Below are 17,694 nucleotides of genomic sequence, written 5' to 3'. Positions count from 1 at the left end.
GGTGAGATGACAGTAGGGGGAGAATACAGGTGATGGCAAGGGAGGCAAAAGGAGATTGGAGACCAGGTGTAAATACACATTTTTTTCTGTCTCGCTTCATCTTTTTCACTTCCGTGCACGCACAAGGTTAATTGCAGTTTTCACCAGGGATGCAGTGCCTGACGACCACTGAGCTTGTTGCTTTAATGTTTTCTTTGGGTGGTCCGGCACCCTCTGACAGAACCTCGACATCTGTTTGGAAAAATAGTGGCTGAGATTCCTCACAGTCACTCTGACATTTAATTGAGGGAAGGGGACCTGTCACTGAGGTCACAGAGCAAAGGTCATTCTTTGATGCTTATTAAGAGTCTAGGGTGTGTGTGTGTGTGTGTGTGTGTGTGTGTGTGTGTGTGGGGGGGGGGGGGTTCAATTTAAGTTTTATTTTGAAAGAACATGCCTTCTGGCACAAAGGGGCTACTTCTCTCAGGTAACAAAGGTAGAATAATAGGTGCTCTTGTTAGCATGCTCCAGTATGACTCAATCACCAGAGTGTGTGGAGCAAGTTCACTGAAGTGTCCACCAAATGTTGAGCTGTGTTTGAGACTCAGTCAGTTTAATTATTTTTGACCATGTGATGACCGAGGCTGATACAGCAACGCAAGTGTAAATATCTTCCTGTTAGTCTAACTCATTGCTTGCTCACCCCAGCCTTGCAGCTTTTTTCGACTGGGCCAACTCACCCCTTAACAACTTAACTGAAGATCACACAAATTAGAGGTGAGCAAATCCTTGAGCACAAGCCCAGTTGCATGCATGAGAGAAGGATCAGGTGGTTGGCATTACAGCACAACGGCATTACAGCTAGAGGCAACTGCAGTTCCTGAGAGAGAGAAAAAGTCATGAGAAAATCCCCTGGAAAATAAGGCTTTCGGGAGAATGAGGATAATAAGAGGAAATTGACTCTGTGCGTTTGATCTACAGTGAGTTTAACCAGCTCTTGGATGAGCTGGGATCAGGTGGTGGAGACCGTGCTTATTTCAGTCACATGGCTCCATTTACTCAAGTTCTAATTGTTTTTGCTCAACTTTTGTCCTGTGGGAGTTAAGAGCCTGCTCTCATGTGTAGGTGAAGCTTTTAAGAGTCACATGGTTTCATGTTTTGCTCATTGCTTAAACTTCTAAGCTAACTTGTTTAAAGCTTCACAAAAAGATCTGCTTTAGCTTGAGTTTGATAGTAACCCCTCCTCTCTTCCTGGAAGAATTGCTACAACCATCGGCGTAACTTTGTGCTGATCTCTGTCTAAATAAATAAATCTGGGTAAATTCCCAGATGATTAGACATGCAACTATTTTGCTGGTAATACCTGAAATGAGTAAAGAAAATCAACATCCTATTTATGCAAGATAATTCATAATTTTATTGGGGGGAGGAGAGGGGGGGGGGGGGGTATATTGGTTGGGTCTGATTATTGGGGGGGGGGGGGGGGGGGGTCATAACCCCCCTAACCCCCCTGGAAATTACGCCCCTGGCTACAACTAGTTGGTCTGTTATCTCCCAAGGTCACAATTAACCCCTCAAGCACCTGACTGATAGAATCCGTCCTGGGTCTGGGTTAAACAAAACAACAATGAAAGACACACAGGAGTGCATCTATTCATATTTGGCAAGTTATGGGCTATCATTGACCTAATGCATCACTCTGTGTGACAACCTCACAGGTTAGTAACACAATTAATGAAAGTATGACAACAATACATTAGTGGCAGTGTGGTTGGGACAGTAATAACATTAAATTGTGGCTTATTCACAAAAAGGTTTTAATCTGACTGATCCGTACAATGAAATGCACTCAGTTTAAATAAAACTATTTTTAAAGATAATTTTTAAAAGTTTTTCAATGAACAATCACAGTCTATCCATACTTAAAGCACCGGGAAATGCTTGTAGTAGAGCACACAGCAGCTCAAAGACACCACATGTAACACAGGCTACTTACTGTCTTTCTTGTGCAGAACTTGTGCTCACGGTGCAGATGTACAAAATCCACGAAAGCCTCAAAGCTGTCAGAGACAACCGTAACATTTTGGCTCCAGAGCCCAGGATACTTCAGGATACAGTCTTTACCGTCTGAATGAGACTGGCTCTGAAAGCCCTGATTAAATGTTAAATGAAATTTAATCCCAGCCCTCACGGTCTATCTATTTATCCATTGAGATCGGTAGGAGAGAAAGGTGTGCAGAGCTCCGTTGAGAACCAAAGATCAACTTAATGAATTCATCTGTCTTCGCCAAATCCAGGTCCAAGCAAATCGTGCCTTTTTTTTTTTCGTCTTTTAGAGCCCGGAGTATACGAGCAGTCCTCACCCATGTGCCTTCACCCGCCCCGGCTTCGCTCTCTCATATTTCAGCATTACAATTTGTAAGTGTCCTCCCACTTCAGCGCGGAGAAATGTCACCGTTACGATTTGTTTGACATCTAAAATCCGCGCAGCTCTCGCTGTCCCGGTTGTTCCTGGTGATCTCAAGTCGGATGGTCTTTTTTTCCGCTCCTACAGCATCGCGTTGAGAGGCTTCAGACGGCGCTTCTTTCGCTTTGATACCTTCTCTTCTCTGCAGAGAGCATGAATGAGACCAGCTTAAGAAACAGTAGCAACGTGTCCTTTTAGCCACTAAAAACTATCTGCACGTTTTTAGCTCAGCCAAAAAGTCAGAATATCTCAAATCTGCAGCTACTCTGTTTTGTTATGAAACACAACAGAAATGCCAAGCGGTGTGAATGACACAATTCAATTACTGAAGGCATGATTATAACAGTTTTACTCACTTAAATTTGCACTTTTGGAGTTCATTGATGCCCTGATAAGATATCTGCTGCCCTCTAGTGGCACTTAGGTTTAGATGCAGTCGTGAAGTCTACATACACTCATGAATGTCATGGTTATTTTGGTCTTTTATTTACTTTTTCGAACTGCTGTTTGTCCAGGGTGGAATGATTGTACAGTATACATGTTTTTAGTAAAGTTCATTTAAATTGGTTTCCTGGTAAGGCGTTTAAGCGTATCCTAGCTTCCAGAAGCTTAACGTTAGCCTTCTTTATTCGTTTTCAAATAAATTTTGATCTGTTCGGGATCATTGTCCTGTTGGATCACCCAGCTGTGTTCATGTTTCAACCGTTTAACTGTTGATTTTTGTGGTAAGGTTGAAGAATTTGGAGATAGTCACGCTTCATTATTCCGTCCACTGTGCAATGCACCACTACCACTGGCACCAAAACAGGCTCGTCCATGTGGGCAGCTGCAAATTTCAGTTGGACTGGAAGGTGTCAATTTTGGAGCAGGGCCTTTTGGTCACACACTCTCAGTCCATGTTGATGTAAAGCCCACTTCACTGTATACAGTGATGCTGGATAACCAGCAGTTTTCAGTTCATGGCAGGCTTGAGCTTTTGTGGTTCCTGAACGTCGTAATCAAGTTCCTCTCATCTGAGGGTGAACGTCTGGGTGACAGTGAATAACTGAATAACTAGTACTTGCGTACAATTGCTTGAACTGGTGATCTTAGAATGCAGTTGTTTAGAAATGACCCCAAGATACTATCCCAAATCTACAATTCTCCTTCTTAGATCTACACCAAGTTCCTTGGACTTTTAACATTGTGCCGACTACTGGTCAGTCCAACGAGTGCTGACAAATCCTTTTGTTTTTTAAACTGGCAAAGAAACTACCAGTTTCAGTTGATGATGATCACCATAAGTTAATAAGTCTTGTCAAGGTAGAAGACACTGTAGAACCTTCAGAACCACTTACTAACAAATGAAGTGAGTGCACGAGCCTGTGTGGATTACAGAAAATCCTAAATAAATTCATTTTGTTTTTAAAGAAAAAGCCTTTAAAGACGTACACTTTACAGTCATTCCAGCCATTAAAGAAAGAAATCATTAAAAAGCTCAAAATTACCACGACAATCAAATCCATGATGTATGTAAACTTCTGACCACCATTGTATTTCGACTGTAACCAAATTTATTAAAATGATTCCAAAATTTGAATTTATAAGAATGAGTAAACAGTTACACCTTTGAATTTCTGTACAGTTCTTGTAAAAAAATACTCAAGGGAAACATCAACACAAAATATTGGTAGTAATATAAAAGTAATTCACATCTTAATGTAACTCGTGGCCATCAGCTCAGTGACAGTCCAGATTTCTTAAAAAACAAACAAACAGTCAATTTCCTAATTTATAAGAATACCGAGCGGTATTTGTATGGCTTGTTTACTTCTTATTTGTCTCAACACAGCTCTGAACAATATTCTTAACAGTGAGATCTCTCTGTTTCTCAGATGCTATGCTGTGATACAGTTTACAGTGCAGTGTTCCTTGTCCCGGCTCCGTGAAAGCAGCTTTGGAGAATACTACTTGATTGTCCTTGTTAACCTCAACTCCACATGACCGGCACAGTTGAGCTGTAAGTGATGCGTCTAAGAACAAGAGCTTAGCCAGTCTGTCAAGAGGAAAGCGACAGTTGCGGCTGCTGTATCCGTGGCTGTATACGAGCAGCAGATCTTGACGACATGTCATCAGGTGACGGTGCAGCGCACAGGTCTGTAGGAAGTTTAGCTTTTGAGCCAACCGAAGCAAACGGACAGGGTTTCTCTCAAGGAAAGCTTGGTTGATGAAAAGAGCAAGTTTGATGTTTGGAGTGCTGCGTAGTCGCAATGGGAGTTGCATGGTGTGCTGCATAGTGCGAGCTGAACCTGTAAGAGAAAATAAAGCATACAAAATTAATTGCTTTCTGGAGGACGTGGAGGAGTCCTTAATTTTTAAAAACATTCCCTGCATCAAAAATCTGTTTGCACAACACTGAACTAATGCATGCATGACTTCCAGCTTGAACATGCATACAAATACACCAAAATAGCAGATGATAAACAAAGTCACCAACCCAAGTTGTACAGCAAACTGAGCGACTGGAACTCTTCTTGGTTGGGATGAGGTCCTGTTTTGGTCATGTAGCAATCCAGCAACCAGCTGAGGTATTCCTGCAGGTGTATATCATTGATACGTGGGTCGTAGAGACGCAGCGGCTCCCCACAAAGACGATAAGAGGCATAGATGAGGAAACGAACGGTTCGCTCTAAAATGCCCACGCAGTCCAATCCTGACATCCTCTGGATGATCATGTCCTGCTTCACAGCACGAAGACGGTCAAAGACAAAGGTATAAACCTGCGCGACAACAAATAAGTAAACAACAAATTAGTCATCTTTAATCTACGATGATAGATTCTGTTTTGCTATTTTTCCATCAGATATTTTCACATATTTTAAAATGAACAGACAGTGAAATATTTGTCGTTCCCTGCAAGGCTTGATTTAGACTTCTGCTGGAGAGAGGCTATAACATAACCTACGTAGGTGGCTAATGTCGTTGCTGGCATTTATGCTTGTGCTGGTGTATTATGTTTTAATTACCTTGTTGTAATGTCCCTGGGTTGTACAGCGAGCTGTGACCCGCCTCTTTGTTGTGGTTAGTTATTTTCGGGGGCAAGTATATTTGTATCTTTAAATTTTTCCACTTCTTTGTACATTTGCTCACATTCATTCTGATAGTTTCACCAATCTCCCTTCAAGAATTTGCTGACATTTGTGAGTGTTTATATCGATGTCATGATTATTTGTTCAAGAGAAAGTGATTGTTATTCTTTCACTGATAAATTCAAAAACTGCAGCAAAAAAGTAGCTGTAGCAATAGTAATGCACAGGGGGAAGTGACCACATTGAAAGAGTCACTCACAGCAAGTAGCCTATGTCGACCCAACGATTAGTTACAACGTAGCAACGCTGTAGATTTCCCGCTGAAGCATAAATCCCTTGTAAGAATCACTTGCAATACAGTTTAAATTTATATAGCAGAATAACCTACAGCAAGTTTAAGACAGGAAGGTTCAAGAATTGGGATTATGACAACAACAAAAATTAAAGCTTTACAACTGCACTTTTTGTCAAAGCACCGTTAGGTTCTTGGTAAAATAAAGAACTGGCTTCTGCACGTGCATGTTGTTTTGAAGATGGTAACACACACTTCTGCACAATAAATAAATGGGCCCTAAATTTAAATTCTTTAGCTGTCTTTAAATAATAACAAAAGTTTAATTTCTAAGTCACCAATTCAGTTATTAAACATGAATCATTTCCTGATATTATGTACCATAAACAATGAAATGATTTTTGCTGAGAAATGTTACTTCAGAAAGACTCTTGTGAATGCAGTATTTTACACATTTTACAGCCTTTCTTTCCTTTTCCAACATTTTTAAAATCTGTTGCCATCATCCAGTTGTAAAATATTGAAAAAAGGTTGGACTTATTTACTGTTACACAAAGTCCCAAGCTTTTGTGGAAATCAACAATTTGAACGATCGGTGTAAATATTACGTACCTCAGTCCATGGATACAGGCTCGGGGCGGCTGCAATGTCATTAATAAGGTAGTTAACAGTTTTCAGCAGCACAGGAGGTGGTCTGAGGTCACTCGGTTTGGTTGAGTCCTTCCCAGCTGCTGGTCTGGAATACTCCTTAACGGCACGCGATGGGTCTCCTTTTGGCCGCCGATCTTTCTCTGTGCCTGGTAACATTTCAAAATGGTGAAGTCGGTTCTGAGCCTCACGATCCCGTAACTCCTGAGCGGGGCACATCGTTTGGCAGGTCCCTTTTGGCACCGTGTCCTCTTCATGCTGTCTGGGTTTCTGCTCCTCCTCGTCCGCCTGTCTAACTTGTGCTTTCCCTTCACCTTGCCACTGCTCTTTATCCCTTTGTCTCCATTGTCCTTCTGATGGTGCACCCCTCCTCTGTGAGTGAGATCTGTTTGATTGACAGTTTAATTAGTAATTAATATTGATATTGCAAAGCAAGTATTAGAAGCACCTTTTACCTCATATTTACCTTTTTCAACAACAAGTAATCTCTACTCGTTGTCAAGCAAACTTAAATGAGCCCTGCTTTGTGCCTGAATCCGTCTGCCACGGTAAACAACAGAGGCTGCTACTTCATTTCTGTGCTGCCTCTAAAATCATGATCTTTCCCAGCATCATCTTAACATTACCGCTTATACTCAGTCTTTGAAAGCAAAGATGATATATGGATAAATGTCATCCTTGGGGATTGTGTTCCTGGAGCTTCAACTGAACTGGAGCTGACGATGGTAGTTCTACACCAGGGAACTGCTGTGAGGTAGAAGCCACTGTAGCTAGCCCCTGCAGAAGGTGGAGAACTGGCTCATCAGCTGGTCCACAAAACTCAACAATAACTGCTGAATAGAACAAGGACTATCTCTGGAGCTGAATACATTTTCTTTGCTCTTACCGCTTTCTCTGGTCTCATCTTTGCTTCCAACTTTGCCCCCAAACTGCTCAACCTGAACAGTCCCTATCTTTGCAATCCTGTGGTCATTCTCAATGGAAATCCTAGCATCTTCAGCTTAGCCTCCTGTCTTTTTGTCAGTGCCACTGTCTCCAAACCACAGATCAGGTCTCACCATCTCATAGGTCTTCCCCTTTTCTCTTGCTGCTATCTGTCACAAATGTGTCCCAAGATTTGTATCCTCCTGCTCCACCCTACTTGCACCCTCTTCTTCTGTTCTCTTGTCTTTTGGTTTTGATGGCTGCCCCCAGGTATCTAAACGTACCTACCTTCAATACCTCTACTTCTTACAACTTCGCTGTTGCGCGTTAATCCCTCTTATTCACACATGTACTCTGTCTAGCTTCTACTGACTTTTATTCCTCTCATCGCCAGAGCATACCTGCACCATACTCTCGCTAAAGAACACAATATCATCTGCAGAGATCATGGTCCATGGAGACTCCTGCCTGACCTCATCTGTCAGCCTGTCCATCACCACTGCAAACAAGGAAAATCTCAGTACTGATGCCCGCTACTGCACACGCCACCACCGTCTCACTATCCTCATACATGCGCCAATTCAACATTTTTAAACTGCAGCATAAACGTTTTGCTAACATTTGTATTATAATGTGCATATTCGAGTTTTATCCAAGTAAATGTGCAACAAGCAACTTTTTTTAATATAACGTTTTCATCCCACCGCTAAAACAGGAAGCCCCAAATCTTAAAATACCTCTCTTGCTCCTTTGCAGATTCAGGGTTAGAATAACACAACGCAACAAAGGATACGGTGTCGTGCATGCAATGTGTAAAGGATAAATCACCGCATATACACATACATATATATATCTGCCACAGGTGTTACTGCAGCGCTGACCATCATGCTAATGTCTAACTTGGACGGCTAGCTAGCGGTCTGGACGGTTGGCTACCAAACAAAAACACATCGTTATTTCCACGCAAACATCTGTTTTTCGAAGCAAAAAACATACAACTGACATTTGGTTTATAATACAATTTTAAGAAATGCTCACTTTATGTGAAATAAATGTTTTACTCACATGCGACGGCTTCTCCTGCGATTCATTGGCTCTCAGTAAAGGGAAGGTCGTCACTTTCCACAAACTACCAATAGAAATGACCCATTGTTGTCTTGATTAACGTCACATCCGGGTGAGGATGGACTCATTTAAGGTCGAATGTTTTATGACTTTAAAACGTAGTTTTTGATGTTTAGTTAAAATTGCAAAATAAAACAAGCACACATAAGGGGTCGAACAAAAATTCAAACGCGTTGTTAGACTCATAAATCAAATTAATAATTTTGCCAATTTCTGAGATATCACAAGTTTGTGATTTAGTGACAAAGTATGTTAGAGTTATTTGATCAAAGTTTCAAACTCCTCTGTATTCAGCAACCTTGGTTAGGATATTATGGATTCTTAGTGCAATGCGATTTTTCATAGTCTGCAAAATCTAAATTCTTTCTTGTATTTATTGGTCACATCTATAAAGAAGCAATTAGTCCACATTTACAACATTACAACACAACCACAAAGAAAATCACAAATGTACACCTACACAGTACACACAAAAACAGACAAAACCTGTGAATATATAGAAATCATAAAACATGTGGAGTTGGAGCATATCCAAAGTGCTTGTTCTGTGTATGCCATGCTGAATGCGATCCTTCAGTGTTTGGGGCAGTAGAGCTCTCTGGATCTTGAACTGCCCAGCTGCTCCTCCTCTGTGCTCTGCTGCACATAGATTCTTTGACGACAGACCAGTGATGACAGTTCCAGCTGCTCCTTAAAGGCCCTGGGAGGGGAAAAAAAATAAAACTAAAAATAAAAGTGATTGTTTTTAAAAGGTTTTGATAAAGCTGCCATACCCACACTGTTACACAACCTGTGAAGGAACAAAACAATCATAACCTAACACAGCAAAACACAACATTCTTTATACATGCGCCTACCCGGACAGCTGCTGACTGATGTCCTTTGATGTTACTTTTATGTCTCGAAGGCACTCCAGAGATGTGCTGTTGTCCTTATAATCACCCTCTGTGCACTCCAACAGCAATTTCTCACTCTCCTTTAAGGATGCCACAGCTTTATCTGAAAGGGTTCAATTTAAATTTATTATTAAAAAAAAAAAAAAAAAAAAAAGAGAGATCAGAAAACAATAATTTTCTCCAAGCTACATACCACATATGACTTTTGTTGTAACAAAAGCCCATGGTGGTTGTACAGTTTTAAATGGATCATGTAATCACTCGTGTAATCACTCATGTAAATGCCTGAAAAATATATTTCTAAATATATAATTAGACTTAAAACAAGGCTCTTACCATAGCCTTACAGTATACCACTATCCTGTAAAATCCAAGCAACAGAGCCCAAGCAAAACTTGATTCATGGAAGAATTTTATTTTATTTATTTTTAAATGCAGTTCTTTAAGTCTTTTTTATTTTTCCAGTCAGAGCACCCCCCTGCTGGGCACTTTGTTATTAAACCACAGCTAAATCAAGTATATTTTTAAATTAGTGTGTGTGTGTGTGTGTGTGTGTGTGTGTGTGTGTGTATCCTCCTCCTGTCAACAGTTTGACATAGAAAGGATTTCTCCATGTAGCTTTTAAATTTCACCAACATAAGTAGTAGATCAAAACATTTATATGGAGGCTTAATGGAGTCTGCATCAGTGCAATTTTGTGGTTTTTTTTGTTTGTTTGTTTTTTTAAATCGTACTTATGAGTTTAACGTAAAAATTACCTAGAAATTCACGTCTATCTCCATCAATGTAGAAATTCTTAACAGGCAGCTCATGTCGGGTGGTGTCAACAGCTGTAGCAAAAGACTTGTAGTCCTTTGTAAACTGACCAACAGCCTCTGCCACAGGAGTCAGTGTAGCAACCTGAGGGGCAATAATTATAGAACATGAATCAATTATACGCTTTGTGTGTCCACCATTTTTCATTTCGAAAACATGTTTTGACCAGACATTAATAGAATCCAGCTTGATTCAAAAGAGTGTACAAAAGAACCAAAGTTTGCTACCTAAGTGTATTTTCGCATTAGTTAACCCAAAATTCAAATGGACATTAAATATACTAGTGCGTCACCAAAAACTAGAATCATAAAAAAAAAACCCAAAAAAACAATTGTAACTTAATTAAAAAAAGTAAAGGTTTAATATAGTTTATATTCAGTATGTTTAAAGTGAAATATTTCAAGCCTTTTTTGTTTTAATTTTGATGATTTTGGTTAACAGCTGCCACATGAGGAAAACCGATGACAGTTGTCCAGTGCTATTCAGGGGCTGCATCCTTCGGAAGCCGCATTTGAAGGCCGATTACCTCACAGCCAGGTGATGAAGGCTGTCCCAACTCGAAGGCTCCAAATGCAGCCGAAAAATGAGTCCTTCATTTCCCCGAATTTGAAGGATGGGCCGGGTGTATCCGTCGTGGCCCAACCTATCCCAGAATTCAATGACGGCAGCTACTTGGTTGTAAGATTTTTCTTCTTACTCTTTTCAAATACAAACAAATCTGAAGGCTAGACCATCCCATTTCACAGCCTCACACTTCTTGGTCTTTGAAGGAGCTGGCCCACGTAGACCGCAAAGGCCCGATCCTCCAAAGGATGCAGCCCCTGAATTGGGACACAGCTCAGGTGACAATGATCGACACCCTCTAGAGGACAGCAAAGGCTGAATGCTCACAGAGTGCTGTACTAAAGCATATTAATAGGAAGTCAACAAATAGGACCTCTCCAAAAGTTGATTCTGTTCATCTGGACGTAGCGTTTTGTGGGAGAAACGTTTCGTCACTCATCCAAGTGACTTCTTCAGTCTCAGCTGACTGCAGGTTTCCCCAATCTTTCCTATTTGTTATCTTATCAACAAATAGGAAAAAAAATGTGGTAGGAAAAGCTGCACAGAACTCAGAGGATTGTCAAGAAAAGTTGATTCAAGGACATGTGAGAGATTCACAAGGAGTGAATGAAGGCCAGTGTCACAGAATCCAGGTCCAGATCACTGCATTTTTCATGTCCAAAATCAACACAGACATCTACCAGCAGATTTTAGAGAACCATGCTTCATCTGCTTACAAGTGTTGTAAGCAGTGCCACAACAGAACACACAACAGTATTAATTAAAACGCATGTTAAAAAAGGAAAACACCATTTATTATTCCAGACCTGCAAATCCAGCAGTTCATTCACCAGCCGTTTCTTTTCTGCAAGGAGGTACTGACGTTTCTTCTCCTTGACCTCATCATGCAATGACTGCTCTTCCTCCATTGCTTGCAGAATCTTTGTTTCTGCCTCAGCCTTGAGTTTTGCTGTATTGCTCTCCATCTTAAGTAAAAAATTGTAAGCATAATATCTCTCGATGTAGAAGTCACCAAAATAATAAAATAGATGACTATGTTTTTACTTAGCATCTTACTGTACACTAACTGAACTATTATCAGATCTATTACATCAACTAACCTTAGCTGTGAGGTAGGCCAGAAGAAATGTTTCCATCTCAACCATCATCTTTTCATTCTCTGGATTTCTTTCAGGTTCTACTGCATTTTCAATGACTGTTCGATCTTGGGAGATAGAACAAAAAACAAAGTTACAGGACAGTCCAAATCATAAAAAATTTTCAGCATTTTTATTCAGTTTACCTTTGATAACCGAAATATCTAAATCTGGTCGAAAGCGGGGATTATCTGAGAATGTGGACTGCAGAACACTTTTCCCAAGAAGTGATGCTTCATTTTCACGTGACATCATTGCTAAAAAGGAAGAAAAATGTGAATGTGTTATTTACAGCTATCATTTAGACCAGCGGTCCCCAACCCCCGGGCCTCGGACCGGTACCGGTACGTGAGTCGTTTGGTACCAGGCCGCGAGAGTTGAGGCTCAGGTGTGAAATGTATAGTTTTCAGGGTTTTTATTGGTTTTCAGTGTTATTTTGTTATCATTTTTATCGCTAACTCAGTTTTCCTGGGTCTTTTCACATGTGTTATGAATAAATCTTTTTTTCAGTACTGGTACTAGTTTTATTTTGTTGCATTTATCCGCGACACCTTAAAGGCCGGTCCGTGAAAATATTGTCAGGCATAAACCGGTCCGTAGTGCAAAAAAGGTTGGGGACCGCTGATTTAGACCATAGACGCTTACTCAGATGCTGTGTTTTTTGCATTACTAAAGATATTAACTGAAAACAATTCAACTAGAATCAATCTAAATAGCTGACTGTATCCATTTGTCAGTTGATAATATTTTTTCAGAACACATAATTTCCATTGTCCCTTTTTTAAAAAAAATATATATACAAGCAGAGCACATCCATATCCAGGAACAGTGGATTTGGAAAGCCGCTGAACTGAAAAGAGGCATAAAACTACATTCCATCAAGTCTCAAACTGATGGAATGTAGTTGGAAAGTTTTATCTTAGAAGAGCCAAAGTGAGGGATTTTCTCACTTCTCTCTTTTTAAATTTTTATTTTATTTTTATGTGTATCCAATTTCTCTCCAGAAGGCTAGATCGCATGCAGTATTGTAAACTTCATGATACAAGATCTTTTGCAGTCCAAAACTAAAAACTGCCAGTAGCTGTAATATTTCAAGTGGTTGTGACTTGGTTGTTTGGCAGCCTACTTGTAAATCTATTATCATAATGCATGATTTTATTGGCATGTTGGCTAAGGTAGACCTAATTACTGAGCTCTAAAGTGAACTGGATACCTCTGATCTGCATCAAAGTCTTGACAGATGAAAATAAAAGCTTTTTATAAAGCTGATAATATGATTACAGCACACAACACTTACTATACATGTCTGAATCAGCACCCACAGTCACAACTATGGCCACAGGGATTACTTACATGTTGCATATGGGGCCATTGAGCGTCTAGTCGGAGTACCCGCCTTTGGTTTGACACCTGTGGGTTTTGGTGAAGATGGTCGTGGCACAGTGTTCGACTCATTGGTCAGTGAGTTACTCTGTTAATGTTTACAGAGATGCAATCAGTATGAAAAACGTGACAGCAAAATTCAAGATGAAATTAAGACGTGTGCTAAATATAAATGTGAGGCTGAAGACAATATCTCAACATCTTAGCTTTGAAAGCTATGTAAAACGATGAAGAACGATGTATCTAATGAACAAGTGAAGCACATATTGTACAGAAAAACAGAAATAAAAATAGCATTACCTTTGAAAGAGATGTCTTCTCAGCAGACTGAAGATATCGAGACTTAACAACAGTCCCACTTACTAAAGATTAATGAGGACATTTATGGATATTATTTAAGAAAGAAAAAAAAACATTTAGGCTGAATGTTGCTGTAACACAGGGGCGGGAAACTCCAGGCCCCAACTGCCTTGGTGTCCTGCAGGTTTTAGACGAGTCCTTGATCCAACACAGCTGATTTAAATGGCTATATTACGTCCTCAACATGTCATGAAGTTCTCCAGAGGCTTGGCAATGAACTAATCATTTGATTCAGGTCTGTTGACCAAGGGTGCTATCTAAAACCTGCAGGACACCGGCCCTTGAGGCCTGGAGTTCCCCACCCCTGTTGTAACACATCTGTGCAAGCCTCACATCACTAAAGTCCTCTATAAACGAAAAATAGTTCAGCAAGTTCTAGAAAAATTGTGTCATGATTATTTTATTTATACCTAACAGCTATCATGCAAATTGAGTTGCATTATTAGATCTTTTGTGGAAAATCACATAGACAGTGATCAGCTCAAATACCTTGTGGAAGACCCTTTGAGGAGTTTTTAGGACTATAAATTAATGTGATGTCTGACACTGACAGCTGTAGGTAAAATTAACAATCTATTAAGCCCATAGTAGTATCGCATACTTACATTTAACAGTTTTCTTCACAGATCCGACGTTGTTGGCTTTATTAGCAGGGTTACTGCTTTTTGAACTGAGAAGAAATAAAGGATACAGAAATGAGGACGAAAATTGGAACAAACAGAAAGTATGCTAAGCCAGACGCTATAATGTTAGCCGAGCTATCCTGAGCTTTCTTTACACAAAAAAATTCTTGTAAATGTATTTCTACTTATAAACTATTTCTAAATACGTCTAGGCCTGTCGCTAAAGAAAAGAATATATAGTGCGTCAAAGAAAAACCGCTGAGCTTCAGTGTGTTTTCTGCACATTAAAATAAGCTACAATTTAAAACAAATCACACACCGGAGAATGTTACAACAGCAGTGTAAAAGAAAAAGGGAATATAGAAACTACCTTTTAGAGTCGGTGGGGATACTTTTAAAACTACTTGGAACTGTTGTCGCTCTTCTCGACGCCATAATGTTTTGAAGAAAACCGCCTGTACGCCGACTCTGTAAACCGGAAGAAACATGAACTCACGCTTTTGTTCCGCGTTCGACGTTTAAAAGCAACTGGAATGTCTGTTGCACCTACAGTACTGAAGTAAGTACAGTTATCACGGCTTATCTAAATTAGTTTTTTTACTAAACGATTTGTAGCTACGTAATCTTTTCCTTCAGAATATCCCATAAGCTCTAGTTAAGTTCCTTCTCCTTATTCTGAAGCTTGCTTCATTTTTAACAGCAACAATTGTCTTTGCACATAGAGTTACAGCCTTAGGATTTTGCAAACTGGGACAATTTTCTGCAAATGTGCCTCTGTACACCACCACAGTGGATTTTGAATCATGCAGTCAAGCTCTGACTGAAGTGCAGACTTTCAGGTTTACCTTATGGGGTTTAACTGCATTAACTGTCTTTTTATACACAATTCCCTATTTTGAGAAGCTCAAAATTAAGGACAATTTCAACAATTTTAAGTATAAAAACAGTTTTTATTCGTTGGTTGAAAATCCTTTGCAGCCTAAAATTCATGGATATCACCAAATACTGTTTTTCTCTCTTTACTGCAGCACTTTTCAGCTGTTGCTTGTTTGTGGATGTCTTCTAGATGTTTTCTCAAAGTTTAATCTGCCCTTCCCATTCTTAAGTGTAACTAGTGGATGGCACCCTGCTGTAAACCCTGGATAATGATACTCATACCTCATTGAGAGTGTTCTTTACTTGGGTAGATGTTCTGATTTTTTTCTTCTTTACCACAGAGAGAATTCTGTGATCATCTTCTTTGGTTGTCTTCCATGATCTTCCTGACCTTTTGGTGTTCCAGAGTATTCATTCTTTTTAAGATGGAACCAGATTGCTGATTTTGCAACTTTCTCTAATAGATTTATGTGGGGGTTAATTATGGCCCCCTTCACTTGCACTGACTGAATTCTAATGAAACGCTACAAATTGCAAGTTCAACACTTGGGATCAACTCCAGATCTTTTAGTTTCTTAATTTGTCATTAAATAATGAAAGAATAGACCTCGCCTGGCCCTAATTTTTCAATTACAATTGTCCAGTCACAATTTAATATGGCCACTATATATAAAAATGACTGTAATTAAAAAACTTATACTTAACTCTTATAGGATTAACTGCATATTGTGACCAAGCCGAGGATCTCCAGTCAAATTATGGTTGGAAAAAAGAATTCCTACTGACCTCAGGTAATTTCAGAGACTGCAGTTGATCTGGTAACCACTAGATGGGTGTAAGAGCCTGCATCCACTGTCAGTGTAAGCTCAACTTCTTTGACATTCATGTAAACTTCATTCACTAAAAAGCTAAAAGCTGTTATTGTATATTTTTCACATATTTGTACGGAATATTGTATTTATTTTAATTGCTATGTAGTTATGTGGTGCATGTGTTTTTGACTTTTGTTGCCATGACACCAGGTCTCTCTTGGAGACGAGATCTTTAATCTTAGTGAGATTTTTACCTTGATAAATAAAGGACTAATTAAAAAATAATAATTTTTAAACTACATTTAAGTCTGTATTTGTTCTGCATTTCAGTTGATGTAAAGACGTTTTGATTTCTTTTTTGTTTTTGTTTCTGTTGAGGGTCAAGAGGTGTCTGGAGCTAATCTCTTTGGGGTGTCAGAAGAACAGAGATGACCTGGCTGGAACCTGTTCACAGACAGATGCAGAGGAGAACATGCAGACCTGATGCATGTACCTACATGTGTATCTTCAGCCCATATGTGAATATCTGCTTAGTTAGTTATCTTACTTGTGGTGGTTTGTGTACACTGGTCTTAGAAGACATAATGAATGCTTATCCCACCTGTATAGGCTAGTCTTAAACAACAGGAAGGACAATAGGAGGAGACAGGGTGTGGTACTGGATGGCAAACATTGGTCAGCTACTTCTGTCTTAAGTCCCTTCCACAGAAATGAGCACACAAACCATTAGAAGTAGACAGCAAGAGGGAACATAAGAATAACTGGGTATCTAAAACTGAATGTACTTTTGGCTTTATATTCTTATTTCTTCTTATCCTTGTCTATTTGAGGTGACTGTAGCTCAGGAGGTCAACCAGATCATTTACTAATCAGAAGGTTGGTGATTCAATCCCTGGCTGCTCCACTACGAAAGTATCCTTGGGCAGAGTTGCTCTCCAGTGCGTTCATCTGTGTGTGAATGATAGAAAGCGCTTGAGTGTAGAAAAATCTGCTTGTGTGAACAAAGCATGTTATATAAAGTCGTTTGAGTGCTCAAATAGAGTAGAAAAGCGTTTCCATTCCCAGTAAGGTTTTTTTTCTTCATATTTTATATTTATATGTGTTGGAAAACATCCAGCCTTTGAAACTACTTTTATTCTGACCTTTCTGTTTTAATGAGTTTTTCACGATGAAGGCTGACCATTTGGACTTGGCACTAAAACTGATCTCACACACAAGTGCATGCCTGTATTTGTGTGTGCATACAGTTTGTGTGTGTGTGTGAGAGAGAGACACCTTAACCCTACATTATCAGTCTGTGTAAAGGCCGGGTCTTATCGCGACTCTCTTCTCTCTCAGAGTAATAATGCCTTGAAGATGGCTGCTGTGTGCTTGCATGCTTGCTGGCCATCTCTCACCACCAGGCAATGCCAGCACCAATGACTGCTTTGAGATATACAAGAAGTGTTGTTAATGATGGTGACATAAACACTGACACTTTTGGTGTCAGTTTGTAATACTTGTGATTAAATAAAATTAATGTTCTACTGGAAATGTGGCTTCCTTTTGCTTCCTTTCTGGAGTAAAATAAGACATTCAAAGCTTGAAGCTTGAAGCTTGAAGGCTTGCACTGAAAGAGTGAGAAGTGCATGTTGAAAGATAGTTTTACAAGGAGACATGGAGGAGCTGAATGAAAGTCCTTGTCTCCGCTCTGAGCCCACCTCTCTTGCCTTTTCACTCTGCTCC

At 39.7% G+C, this 17,694-nt stretch overlaps 3 protein-coding genes and 1 long non-coding RNA gene across 6 annotated transcripts in view; 1 reads left to right on the top strand and 3 right to left on the bottom strand.

The window, feature by feature from the left end:
- The window catches only part of cpamd8 (C3 and PZP like alpha-2-macroglobulin domain containing 8), a 47,409-nt gene extending 43,509 nt beyond the window's left edge, over positions 1-3,900 (bottom strand). For both annotated transcript variants that reach the window (XM_026158082.1, XM_026158084.1), the window contains exon 1: positions 1,976-3,900. In XM_026158082.1, the coding sequence (XP_026013867.1) occupies positions 1,976-2,061 (86 nt within the window). In that variant the 5' untranslated portion in view covers positions 2,062-3,900. The remainder of the gene's footprint in view (positions 1-1,975) is intronic.
- An 81-nt stretch (positions 3,901-3,981) lies between these two features.
- On the bottom strand, positions 3,982-8,565 carry sac3d1 (SAC3 domain containing 1). Of its 2 annotated transcripts, none has more exons than XM_026158086.1 (4): positions 8,444-8,565; positions 6,419-6,839; positions 4,923-5,205; positions 3,982-4,734 (listed from the first exon to the last, which is right to left on the bottom strand). In XM_026158086.1, the coding sequence occupies exons 1-4, from the start codon at positions 8,467-8,469 to the stop codon at positions 4,253-4,255; spliced, it is 1,212 nt and encodes a 403-aa protein (XP_026013871.1). In that variant the 5' UTR covers positions 8,470-8,565; the 3' UTR covers positions 3,982-4,252. The 2 variants fall into 2 exon arrangements, with proteins under 2 accessions (XP_026013871.1, XP_026013870.1); XM_026158085.1 differs by lacking the exon at positions 8,444-8,565 and adding an exon at positions 8,116-8,303.
- Positions 8,566-8,859: 294 nt separating this feature from the next.
- Positions 8,860-14,792, bottom strand: haus8 (HAUS augmin like complex subunit 8). The gene is made up of 10 exons (XM_026158087.1): positions 14,652-14,792; positions 14,264-14,328; positions 13,599-13,660; positions 13,269-13,386; positions 12,062-12,172; positions 11,880-11,983; positions 11,586-11,744; positions 10,158-10,299; positions 9,361-9,502; positions 8,860-9,203 (listed from the first exon to the last, which is right to left on the bottom strand). The coding sequence occupies exons 1-10, from the start codon at positions 14,714-14,716 to the stop codon at positions 9,077-9,079; spliced, it is 1,095 nt and encodes a 364-aa protein (XP_026013872.1). The 5' UTR covers positions 14,717-14,792; the 3' UTR covers positions 8,860-9,076.
- LOC113015793 (uncharacterized) lies at positions 14,786-16,848 on the top strand. The gene is made up of 3 exons (XR_003271158.1): positions 14,786-14,840; positions 15,871-15,948; positions 16,348-16,848. It is a non-coding gene; the product is annotated as an uncharacterized LOC113015793 (long non-coding RNA).
- Positions 16,849-17,694: the final 846 nt, after the last annotated feature.

The sequence above is a fragment of the Astatotilapia calliptera genome, chromosome 23 (genome assembly GCF_900246225.1).
Source record: "Astatotilapia calliptera chromosome 23, fAstCal1.2, whole genome shotgun sequence".
Taxonomy (NCBI): Eukaryota; Metazoa; Chordata; class Actinopteri; order Cichliformes; family Cichlidae; genus Astatotilapia; species Astatotilapia calliptera.
The sequence above is the reverse complement of the archived record's forward strand: the minus strand, read 5'-3'. Positions and strand labels throughout refer to the sequence as shown.

Excerpts from the sequence above, each read along its gene's own strand:
- haus8 (XM_026158087.1), bottom strand. The coding sequence starts at position 14,716 with ATGGCGTCGAGAAGAGCGACAACAGTTCCAAGTAGTTTTAAAAGTATC. Across the intron at positions 14,329-14,651 it reads ATCCCCACCGACTCTAAAAG|TTCAAAAAGCAGTAACCCTG; the intron begins GTAGTTTCTATA and ends ATTTCTTCTCAG. Across the intron at positions 10,300-11,585 it reads ATGAACTGCTGGATTTGCAG|GTTGCTACACTGACTCCTGT; the intron begins GTCTGGAATAAT and ends ATTGCCCCTCAG.
- sac3d1 (XM_026158085.1), bottom strand. The coding sequence starts at position 8,219 with ATGTGTATATGCGGTGATTTATCCTTTACACATTGCATGCACGACACC. Across the intron at positions 6,840-8,115 it reads TCTGCAAAGGAGCAAGAGAG|ATCTCACTCACAGAGGAGGG; the intron begins GTATTTTAAGAT and ends TCAATCAAACAG. Across the intron at positions 5,206-6,418 it reads GCCTGTATCCATGGACTGAG|GTTTATACCTTTGTCTTTGA; the intron begins GTACGTAATATT and ends GTTGTCGCGCAG.